This window comes from Physeter macrocephalus, chromosome 4 (genome assembly GCF_002837175.3).
Source record: "Physeter macrocephalus isolate SW-GA chromosome 4, ASM283717v5, whole genome shotgun sequence".
NCBI classification, from domain to species: domain Eukaryota; kingdom Metazoa; phylum Chordata; class Mammalia; order Artiodactyla; family Physeteridae; genus Physeter; species Physeter macrocephalus.
The window spans coordinates 66,613,017-66,624,805 of NC_041217.1; the positions used below are offsets into that span (position 1 = coordinate 66,613,017).

At 42.7% G+C, this 11,789-nt stretch overlaps 1 protein-coding gene across 1 annotated transcript; it reads left to right on the forward strand.

The window, feature by feature from the left end:
• Nucleotides 1-1,396: 1,396 nt before the first annotated feature.
• Nucleotides 1,397-7,825, forward strand: CCDC190 (coiled-coil domain containing 190). The gene is made up of 3 exons (XM_007123320.2): nucleotides 1,397-1,577; nucleotides 6,836-6,965; nucleotides 7,246-7,825. Exons 1-3 carry the CDS (start codon nucleotides 1,397-1,399, stop codon nucleotides 7,823-7,825), a joined length of 891 nt encoding a protein of 296 aa, XP_007123382.2.
• The last annotated feature ends 3,964 nt before the right edge of the window (nucleotides 7,826-11,789 follow it).

Sequence of the window (11,789 nt, forward strand, 5' to 3'; positions counted from 1 at the left end):
TATCCTCCCTTTTAATGTTAAGCTTTTTCCTGTGTTATTATCACCAAAGCTTTATTAATAGCAATCCATTTATATCCCAGGCACATATTGTGCTCTTAGCTCTGCATACTGTGAGGGACATAAAGAGGAGGAAAGATGTGTCCCTGCCTGTTAGTGCAACAGAGTTCAGAGGAAGAAAGTGGGTGAGGGTGGGAAGAGAAACCAATTTCCAATCCAAGTGGTTTCGCCAGAGCTGCCCAGACAACTTGTTCTGGATACCTGTACTATTTTGTGACCAACAGATCCCACTCTTCCCACTCTTTGAAATATTGATTGTTCAGATTTGACATGCACCCTTAGACTCCAGCATCGTAAATCAGAAAGTTCCTTGAGAGCAGGAGCTGTGTCTCATTCACCACTACCCTCAGTCCTCAGCATAGCACCTGCTACATGGTAGGATTGCAGGCTGCATGGACCCTCACGTTCATGAATTCATGAACTGAAGGGGCTCCAGAATGGCTCTGTCCTAAGTCCCCAGATACTCTCCAGGCCCCTGAGCGGGTTTTGGGGGAAACTTTAAAGAACAGTAGAAGAGACTTATCTCACAGGGTGAATAATGCCTTATATATGTAAAGTGTTTTTATTATTTTTGCCCCCAAAGTTATTCATGTAGTTTTCACTTGATCTTTATAGCAACCTGATTGAGGATTTTGTAGGGAGCCTATCATCTATTTTATTGGCAAGGAGACTGAGGCCCAGAGGAATGACTTTGTCCTCAACACTTCTGTGTCACTCTGGAAAAGCATGTTACTATAGGGCTGATAAATGCAATATTGCCTGCCATATCAGTAAACAAAAGATGTCACAGTCATCAGCAATTGCAGACACAGCCGATGGTGAGCTGGTGAGCCCTGAGGATACTGGCCCCAGATAAGCTGGGGTGTATATCAAAGGAATGATTTCAGTGAGCCCAGACTCTTGCATTTCCCATACATAGAAAAATGCTAAGTTCCTTAACTTGAGTTATCTAGGTTTCTTTTATTAGCAGTAATCTTTTGTTCCTACTACCTGACCTTTGTTTCAAACTTCTATATATCCTAGCTCCCCCCTCACCTCCTCAGAGCAGTTTTCTCAGGGTTACTTGAGATGATGCCTCCCGGACTTGAAGTCCTAAAAATTCCTGCCAAATAAAACATAATTCTCAACTTTTAGGTTGTGAATAATATTTAATCAGCAGGGCAAAGTTTTCTAATAGTGTGACTTCATCTGACCAGGCAGCTGTGGATTCAGAAAAACACAGGATTCAAACACTGATCTTCCAGTTAAAAGCCAGGGGTCAGGTTCCCCGTTTTGCTTTATCAGGTCTGTCATGGTGCCTGGGAGAATCTTGTTCTATTGTCTCTAGACCATGAAGAGGATGGAGAGGCACATGGTCAGGGGACTACTACAGAAGCACTTTGATTTGGAGAGGAAGAACGCCAAGCAGGCTGAAGCCAGACTAAGCCAAAGACTGCAGAGACTAGAGGATATCTGCCTATACCATGTGACGTTGCTGACCAGGGAGCAGAGACAGCTCCAAAAAGAACTGCAGAGGTTGCAAACCTTGAGCTAACACTTCTCAGGCTCCCAGTCTTTCAAATGAGCTCTCTCTGGCTTAAAGCCTTAATGTTCTACTTTCTTATATCTGGGTTGATTTGGTTTCACTTCTTTTCTACGCCTGGTTAACAAGCATTCATTGAGTAACTATTAATGTGCAAGTCATCTTATGAAAAGGAAGTAAAAAAAAAAATTTCCCTGGTATGGGCGACCAGAGAGAATTGTGTAACGATGGCTGACCTCTGATAGGGCTGAGCAAGGAGCACTTGGCTGTTTTCAACACTCACCAATATGAGAGTCAGGCCCTTCCTTTCTTCTGCAGAAAGTGAATTTCTCAACTACCCTCCTTGTACTCCAAAGTGTATTCACATGAGAGCTTACAGATTTTGCTTAGATTAGAAAATTTTGCACAAGTGATTGTTGTGTATTGGTACTGTGATTTCTTTGTCTTCTTAAGCCAAAGGGCAAATATTTCTGTCATTTACCCAAAGAGGCCTCTTTACTCAGAAGCTGTGAGCTCATATTCTTTGTGATAATTCCCTCCCATAAAACCTTCTGTTGCCAAAGAATAATCCTTACCAAATGTACACATCACTTAGAAGACTATCCAATGAACATAGACTATATAGTTAAGTAGTTATAACAAGAATAATGCTACTAACTTTATATACTCATTTCTAGTTAATAGCTACTGATTATCACAGAAGGAAGGGCTACACAATGCTATCCAGAATCTCAGACCTTCCAAAGCTGTCTACACCATTCAGTAAAAAAAGAAGGAAATAAAACTGCCTGCTCAGTGATTCCATCTTCGTCCATTAAACCATGGTGGCTAAGAATACAGACTTTGGACCCAGATTGCTGGGGTTGAAATCCTGACTCTATCACTTACCAGCTGTGAGGCCTTGGGCAGCTTACTGGACCTGTCTCTGCCTCAGTTTTCTCCAAAGTAAAATGTTAATGATGTTTCCTACCTCATGAAGTCATTTGAGGATGCAGTGAGCACTTGAAACAGTACCTAAATGCAAAATAAGTGCTATATAAGTGTTTGCTCTTATCAGTCAATCAATCCTGTAAAAGATTGTTACAGGATTAAAACTCTTCTATTGTTTTGTTGAAAGTTGCCATAGTTATACAGTTTGTAGAAACTAGTTCTATTTTTCCCATAATGAAATAATCATATGTTAATATTCAGCATAGAATGGATCTATCTCAGCTCTTCAAAACTACAGTCCCTTCTTACTTAAGGCAGGTGCAGGAGCCCTGAAAATGATGTAGCATGTTCAAGAGGAAAACCAAGTATCACAATTGAATGTAAAATCATTTAGGTCTCCACAGCTAATAGGTGGACACAAGACCCTAAATTAATGTCCAGGCGTCTGGCCTAAGAATTATTTCTAGCCTCCAGCTTTGGGTTTTAAAAAGGAGAAACTGAGCAAATAACTGAACTTCCTTGTCTGTAATAAATGGTTAAACCAAACTAGAATGAGAGCTCACAGAATGGAAAAAAATCTTACAAGCCATTTGGTTGAATTCCACTTCAGTTCTCAAAAAGGATGCTGAAGACCAGATACCTACTCTCTATGGGGTGTTCAAAAGACCAGGTTCAAGCGAGGTGGCTGTCCTTGATGACTAGAGAGTTTGTGTCAGGGACAGGTGGTATAAAAGGAGTCTGGAGGGCTTCCCTGGTGGCGCAGTGGTTGAGAATCCGCCTGCCGATGCAGGGGACACGGGTTCGTGCCCCGGTCCGGGAAGATCCCACATGCCGCGGGGCGGCTGGGACCGTGAGCCATGGCCGCTGAGCCTATGCGTCCCGAGCCTGTGCTCCGCAACGGGAGAGGCCACAACAGTGAGAGGCCCGCATACCGAAAAAAAAAAAAAAAAAAAAAAAAAAAAGGAGTCTGGACAAGGAGGCAGCAAACTTTGATTCAGGGGCCTCTGTCTCTATTTCCTTTAGAAAGTCAGGGGCCTCTGTCTCTATTTCCTTTAGAAAGTCACATCCTCTCTGAGCCTCAGACTTCTTGACAGTAAAACTAAGGAAGAGGAAGGAAACAATATGAATTAAGTGTCAGTATTTATCAAGCACTGTACTAGGCAATATATTCCCATGATTCACTTAATGAAATTGTTATTGAGATTCAACTACAGGGTACATGCCAGTTGGTGAATTTTTTTTATAAATTTATTTATTTTATTTATTTTACTTTTGACTGCTTTGGGTCTTCATTGTTGCGAGTGGGCTTTCTCTAGTTGTGGCGAGTGGGGGCTACTCTTCGTTGTGGAGCACAGGCTCTAGGTGCACAGGCTTCGGTAGTTGTGGCTCACAGGTTCTAGAGCACAGGCTCGGTAGTTGTGGCGCACGGGCTTAGTTGCTCCTCGGCATGTGGGATATTCCTGGACCAGGGCTCGAACCCGTGTCCCCTGCATTGGCAGGCAGATTCTTAACCACTGTGTCACCAGGTGGATTGTTTAAAATGCATATTCCCAGTCTTCATCTGTAGATATTTGGTTCAGTAGGTTAGGGATTAGGCTCAAAATCCACATTTTTAACTGAGCTGACACTAAGGCAGATTATTCTGGGACAGGTGTTTTGTGGGCCAGACTTTACAAAACCCCATTACAGCATCTCAGATAGACACAGGAATGCAAATATGAGAAAACGTGGTCTGTGCCCTCAAGATGCTCCATTTAAATTGGAAGGTAGCCATGCTTGCTAAAAATTATCACAGAAAATACTAATTGCTAAATTAGAGTTGTTTTCAAAGTAGAACAAGAGCATGGAAAGTTTCCCATGTCTATCAAAGGGGCTCAGGTGAGATGTCCCAAAAGAGGCAGTGTATGAGCAGAATCTTAGAAGAGGAAGAGAATGAAGATGGGTGGGGTAGGGGGGTGAGCAGTTTGTCACGAGGACACGTGGCAAGGCCACTCCTGGCAGTAGGAACAATATGTACAAAGGCGCATGCATGAGAATGATTTGCTACAGGTTGCTCAACCTGCAGGGGTATACGGGGTGATGAGAAGGTGTAGATGAAATGTTTACAGACAAAGCAGTGTAGGCAGTGTCTCCAATCAGGAATAGCTTCATAGGTCTTGCAAAAGAGTTTAAATCTCACCCTACAGGGTTTGGGAGTAGGGAGATTACATGTCCACGTGTGAGAAGGATTACTCAGCTGTAATGTTTAAGGTAGACCAGATAGGAGAATTCCAGAGTGTAGGCCAGGGTTTAAAGGCCTAAACTAGGGCATTGGCCAGGTGAAAAAAAATGAGTATCTTAAGATATTTATAAAGTGAAATTACATCTTTTTTTAACATCTTTATTGGAGTATAATTGCTTTACAATGGTGTGTTAGTTTCTGTTTATAACAAAGTGAATCAGCTGTACATATACATATATCCCCATATCTCCTCCCTCTTGCGTCTCCCTCCCTCCCACCCTCCCTATCCCACCCCTCTAGGTGGACAGAAAGTATGGAGCTGATCTCCCTGTGCTATGCGGCTGCTTCCCACGAAATTACATCTTAAGTGGACCAGTATTTTGATATATTTAAATGGGGAATTGTCAGAGCTTTATGATTAATTATATGTCCAAGGTAAAGAAAACCAGAGTCAAGAATATACTGCCTGGCACAAAGTAGGCACTCAAACATCCTTCAGAGTGTAGGCCAGGGTTTAAAGGCCTAAACTAGGGCATTGGCCAGGTGAAAAAAAATGAGTAACTTAAGATATTTATAAAGTGAAATTACATCTTTTTTTTAACATCTTTATTGGAGTATAATTGCTTTACAATGGTGTGTTAGTTTCTGTTTATAACAAAGTGAATCAGCTGTACATATACATATATCCCCATATCTCCTCCCTCTTGCGTCTCCCTCCCTCCCACCCTCCCTATCCCACCCCTCTAGGTGGACAGAAAGTATGGAGCTGATCTCCCTGTGCTATGCGGCTGCTTCCCACGAAATTACATCTTAAGTGGACCAGTATTTTGATATATTTAAATGGGGAATTGTCAGAGCTTTATGATTAATTATATGTCCAAGGTAAAGAAAACCAGAGTCAAGAATATACTGCCTGGCACAAAGTAGGCACTCAAACATCCTTGTTAAATTGGATAACTAGATGGACACACACACACACACACACACACACACTCAAGAAGACAACAGAAGAAGAGCGACCCCAAAAGGACTATCTCTTGCCTTGACTACCTCACCAAGAAGTTATTTGATGAAAGAATATTAGGAGTTTAATGTAAATTCTAGGCCCTTTATCTGGTCATAAGTCCTCTGCCTGGTGCCTACTAACCCAATGTAGATTTAGGGAACTCACTCCCATTAGAGCAAACTAGTGCAAGACTTTCAACTCTAAGTGACCAACTCATGAGATGTCTTAAAAACAAACCGGGTCCTCTACAGCAGCTATAACTACAAGATGCTGAAACATTAACTCAAAGAGCAAAAAACCCACTTACTCATGGCCAGCAGTTGCAACTCTTGGCTCAGGTGGGTAGGAGGTCACATAATTGAGGTGAATGAAACAATAGGGCACCAGCTCTGTGTATCACTCACACCCAGTCATTTTGTTTTGAAAACACCATGCTTGCCAAATAAAACATTCAGACAAAGCCTCCATGGCCAAGTCAGTTTACACCTCTCACCTTGGTGTTTCTAAATCCTCTTTCACATATTTGAGGTAAACATTGGGGAACTGCTTTAGGTTTTTCTGTTTCCATTCATCATGCCAGATCAGCCTATTGTATAATGTGATTCAATGGTATTCATATACTCTTTCTCTACCCAGAGAACTAGTTTCAATCATTCTTTTCCTTCTTCTCTTACTGTATTAGTTTTTTAGGGCTACCCTAACAAAGCACCACAAACTTGGTGGCTTAAGCAACATAAGTGTATTCTCACAGTTCTGGAGGCTTGAAGTCCAAAATCAAGAGTCGGTTCCTTCTGAAGGCTGGGAAAGAAGGATCTGTTCCAGGCCACCCCCTTTGGCTTGTAGATGGCCATCTTCTTCCTGTGCCTCTTCCTATCACCTTCTCTCTATCTGAGTCTCTGTGTCCAAAGTTCTCTTTATTATAAGGACACCAGTCATACTGGACTAGGGCTCACCCTAATGACCTCATCTTAACTTGATTTTCTCTGTAAAGGCCCTGTCTCCAAATAAGGTCACATCCTGAAGTACTGGGGATTAGGACATCTATATATGACATTTGGGGAGGATACAATTCAACCCATAACACCTATCAATTAACTCAAAACAGATATCATCAAGAAAAAGTTCTCCTCTTACTTTGAGAACGGAAGTCAGAAGAGATCAGAAGATGTTCTTATGTTCTCATCACAGGGAGGAAAGAAGCACAGGGTTCTACAGGCTAATAAATTTAGGTAAGAAAATGCTTACTAAACTCATGGATATGGCTTCTTCCCAACTGACCTCTTTAAATTGTCCTCTCCCTGAGAAAGTGCTGCCTTTTTCTTTTTAAGGAAAGAGCCATTTCTCCATGTTGTTACCACCCATTCTCACCCTTCATGCTCTTCTCACCCACTTTATTACCTCACCTAATACCACACTGAAAGGCGCCATAGTCTAATAACTTGAAAATGCTAAATATGAGCCTCTTCATAGGTTTTCAGAGATCTTTCTTCTTTTTACCTCCTTTCCCAGAGCACTGACAACAAATACGATCCAAGAAATATACAAAACCAAGTCCCAGATGCCTCTTTTCCATCACATTGGTCCTAAGGACCCCATGAAAAGCAAAAGGCAGTTGCTATCTCAAAATAACAGAACTTCCCACTTTATAGAAGAGAAGCCGCAAGCCCAAGAGAAATATTCTATAAACGCACTGAAGGGCAAAGACTCCAACAAGGGCATCTCTCTTCTATGTCAAGATCAAGACGTCTCCACTCACACCCTAGACCAAGGCCCCAGTTCCAGCCCAGCTGGTGGTAGCAGATTGGCACACGGCGATGAGACCAGATCAAATGATGCCAACAAAAGGCCAGACCACACCACTGGGAAACAAATTCCCCCGAATCCCATAGAATGTGGAGGGAACTTCAACGGCGAGCCCAAAACATCAACCTATTCAGAGTTGTTTGCAAAGGCCAGAAACACTCACTACCTCTGGCACCGGGTCCCCCCTGAGTCTGAGAGATTGCTTAGCATTGGGGAGATCTTTGGACACAAGGAATCCTCACAGTCCAGATCAGAAAAGGGGTGTAAAAACAGAGTGACCATCTAAGTTACTTGCTCTCTAACCATCTAACATATCCTCACAATAACATATGCCATGATCACTAAATAATATTTCTCAAGCAACTGTAGTAAGCAATACAAATATATATATGCAATACATATATATGTGTGTGTATATATATATATATATATATACTTTTTTCTTAAAACCTAGTTTTTTATCCTTTTATGGGAATATAATCTTTCACTGAATGAGCAATGTTAGCATGAAAAATGGAGAGATGAATCTTCCGAAACCATTTTAAGCAATGTACACATGTTGCTAATATCATCAAAATTATGAATCTACATTGATGTCTAGAGTTTTCCTGAAAGGTAAAATATTAAGGATCCTGCTTACATTTGCCACCCTTTTCTTATAGGAGATTCTTAGGGTGCCACCTGCTGGCAAAATGGCATGGCTCTTCTGTTTGTTTTAGTTTCACATATAAAGGTAAGAACAGAAACTCAATTGAAAATATGTACATAATATGGTCTATAAATAAAAATTCCTCTCCCACCACAGCTCTGTGCTCTTTTTTTGAAGCCCTTTCCTTTCTTCTTTTATTTCCAGATAGCTCCATTTTTATTTTCTCATTCCCACTTTCTTTTTTCTAAACATCTTTATTGGAGTATAAATGCTTTACAATGGTGTGTTAGTTTCTGCTTTATAACAAAGTGAATCAGCTATACATATACATATATCCCCATATCTCCTCCCTCTTGCATCTCCCTCCCACCCTCCCTCATTCCCACTTTCAACCTGCTCTTATCAAACTTTTTGGATCCTAAAGAATGAATAATGAACAGTTTATAAGAAATGTGTCCCTTCTAACATTTTCTTCCAAGAAGCAAAGCAGTGGGGGAAAGCAGGCCAGGGGTAACAAAATTGACTGATGAATACCTAATTTATTTACACCATCCATGACTGTGCTGGCAGGAATAGGAACACCCAGGGTGGAGAAATTCCTTTGCAAACTTCCCAGCCCTTTATTGTGTGTTCCTTCTCCTTGTCTATCTCCATTACAATCACTCCTCAAGGATGAGTTCTCAAAATGATTCACCCCACTTCTAAATGGGTCTTTTCTCTGTGCTGCCCATAACTTCAGGACAGGGTCATTGCCAAGGCAGCAAGGACCTGGCCTCATCCTAGTCCTCTCCTCCACTTGATTAATCAATCGCCCCTGTTCCAAGTACATCTCAGTCTCATGAACTTGAGAAATAAGCATTCTGCACGTTCCTTCTTGTTATCCTGCTTGTATCTTCACATATCTGATGGACCCAGATCTGCCTGTATCTCTAACTCCAAAATTTTATACATTCTATTTCAAATGACATTTCATGAATTGCAACAAAATTGTGCATTTACAAATCTTCTAACGCCATAGATTTTATTCTTATCATTTAGTCTAATACATTTCCTTCTTCAATATGATGGATACAATACTTTTCTTGATACAACTCAACACAACCAGAGGGAAAGTTGTTGCATGGGTCCTTGCTTGTCCTAACCCATTAAATTCTATAGAACAGTTTAAAATCCTTAATCTTCACAAGCCACACTGAGCTCCAGGATAGCTCACACCCAATCAGCTTAAAGTCATTCATTCATACCAGAGATCTCACCTGGGGATAGATGTGCTCCCCAAAAGACGTTTGATAATGTCCAGAGATATGTTTGGTTGTCACAACCCAGGTGAGGGGGGTAAAAGACCCGGACCTAGAGACAGTAGCACTGACATATATACACTACCAAATGTAAAATAGATAGCTAGTGGGAAACAGCCGCATAGCACAGGGAGATCGGCTTGGTGCTGTGTGACTACCTAGAGGGATGGGATAGGGAGGGTGGGAGGGAGACACAAGAGGGAGGGGATATGGGGATATATGTATACATATAGCTGATTCACTTTGTTATACAGCAGAAACTAACACAACATTGTAAAGCAATTATCCTCCAATAAAGACATTAAAAAAAAAAAGAGAGAGAGAGAGAGATTTAAAAAAAGACCCTGACCTATAGACCATTGCATTAAACTTTGCAAAACCCTCTAAGGTAGGAAAATCAGTGAGATAAGTTCTCCCATTTTATAGGAAAAAAAAAATGAAGTTCACAATGAGTAAAATGACTCTCTCTATACCAGAATGTGAATGAGGAACAAAGGCCAGAATTCTGCTTTCCTGTACTATCCTTTTCTCTCAATGAGAAGGGGGGACAACACAATGTCCAATGGCTTATGCCCTCCTTTTCAGCTATGAAATACTTTTCAACCCAATAAATAAAAATCTTTAACAATAAAAATTAGAAAGAAATGGTAAAAAGGAAAACTTCATACTTTGATTTTGAGGGAACATGACTTTTTTTTTTACATTCATTCATTTATTCAGAGATGTATTGAGGAGAGACAATGTCTTCTCCATTTACTCCTACATGAGGAAAAGCAGGTTTTCACCTCGTTACCTGAACCTATCCAATGGAGAGGGAATTCACTTTTCACCTGGAGGCACTGGCATCTGGGAACTCTCAGAGGTGGTGACAGCCTCTCACCCAGAGTCCCAAAATTCTGAAGACAACTGAGGGGAACCCTGAAGGTTCCCACAGTCATCAGTGTGGGATAAGATTGGGTAAGTTGCTACCAGTAACACTGGAGGGACCAGCCATTCTGAGGGTGAAACAGCCCTGAAGGCAAAGCCCAGGGCATCGTACTTGGGGGGAGAATTTTGCCTCCACACCAAAAGCACTAGGGTTGTTGAAGCCTAGATCCAGTTCAAACAGAAGTCAACAGTGCCATATCACCAACGACAGCCAGCACAGCAAGGAACCACTGCCCAAAAGAGGGAAGCCCAAGAGTTGTGAACTGTTGCCTGAGCCACTGCCTTCCCTCACCCCATCTGCATCCCTGGGGCACTGAGGGAAGAAGGAGTGAGACAGAGGAGCCTGAGGCAAGCTGCAATAGAACAGGAGCTCCCTGGGATGGGGAAGATGGACTTTGTACCAGACAAGGGGCATAAATAATAATACCTAAATGTGGCTGAAAAAACATCAACCAGAAATAAAACTTTTAAAACGGAAATGACTGGAAGTTATTGGATCAGGTTGAGATAGTATTAAACAAAGTTAGCAGCAGTTACTGGGAGAAAAATGAAACCCACCCCAGGTTTATACCTCACCAAGATGAGATTTCTCAATCTAATCTATGCGGAGAGGCACTGTGTTAAGAAACATTAACTACAGTCACACCTCGGAGATATTTCAGTTTGGTTCCAGACCACCACAATACATCAAATATCAAAATAAAGTGGCCTCTTTGCTTTCTGGTGAGCGAGGAGAGGGGTTTAGGCGCGCCGCTTAAAGGAGCTCCAGAAACAGGCGCGGAGCTGCCGAAGAGACAAGAGACTTTTTCTTGCCTCTGTTTCCTGGTGCGAGAGGAGAGGGGATTAAGCGCACCGCGTAAAGGAGCTCCAGAAACGGGCGTGAGCCGCGGCTGTTGGCGCGGACACCAGAGACGGGTGTGGGAGGCTAGGGTTGCTGTTGCCGCCACCAAGAGGCCTGTGTGCGAGCACAGGTCACTCTCCACACCTCCCCTCCCGGGAGCCTGTGCAGCCCGCCACTGCCCGGGTCCCGGGATCCAGGGACAGCTTCCCCGGGAGAACGCGCGGCGCGCCTCGGGCTAGTGCAGCGTCACAATGGCCTCTGCCTCCGCAGGCTCGCCCCGCATCCGTGCCCCACCTCCCCCCGGCCTGAGCCAGAGCCCCCGAATCAGCTGCTCCTTTAACCCCGTTCTGTCTGAACGAAGAGCACACGCCCTACGCACAGAGGCGGGGCCAAGTCCAAAGCTGAACCCCAGGAGCTGTGCGAACAAAGAGGAGAGGGGGAGGTCTCTCCCAGCAGCCTCAGAAGCAGCGGATTAAAGCTCCACAATCAACCTGAAGTGCCCTGCATCTGTGGAAAACCTGAATAGACAGCGAAT

Excerpts from the sequence above, each read along its gene's own strand:
- CCDC190 (XM_007123320.2), top strand. The coding sequence starts at position 1,397 with ATGGAGAGGCACATGGTCAGGGGACTACTACAGAAGCACTTTGATTTG. Across the intron at positions 1,578-6,835 it reads AAAAGAACTGCAGAGGTTGC|AAACAGATATCATCAAGAAA; the intron begins AAACCTTGAGCT and ends TCAATTAACTCA. Across the intron at positions 6,966-7,245 it reads CTACAGGCTAATAAATTTAG|AGCACTGACAACAAATACGA; the intron begins GTAAGAAAATGC and ends CTCCTTTCCCAG.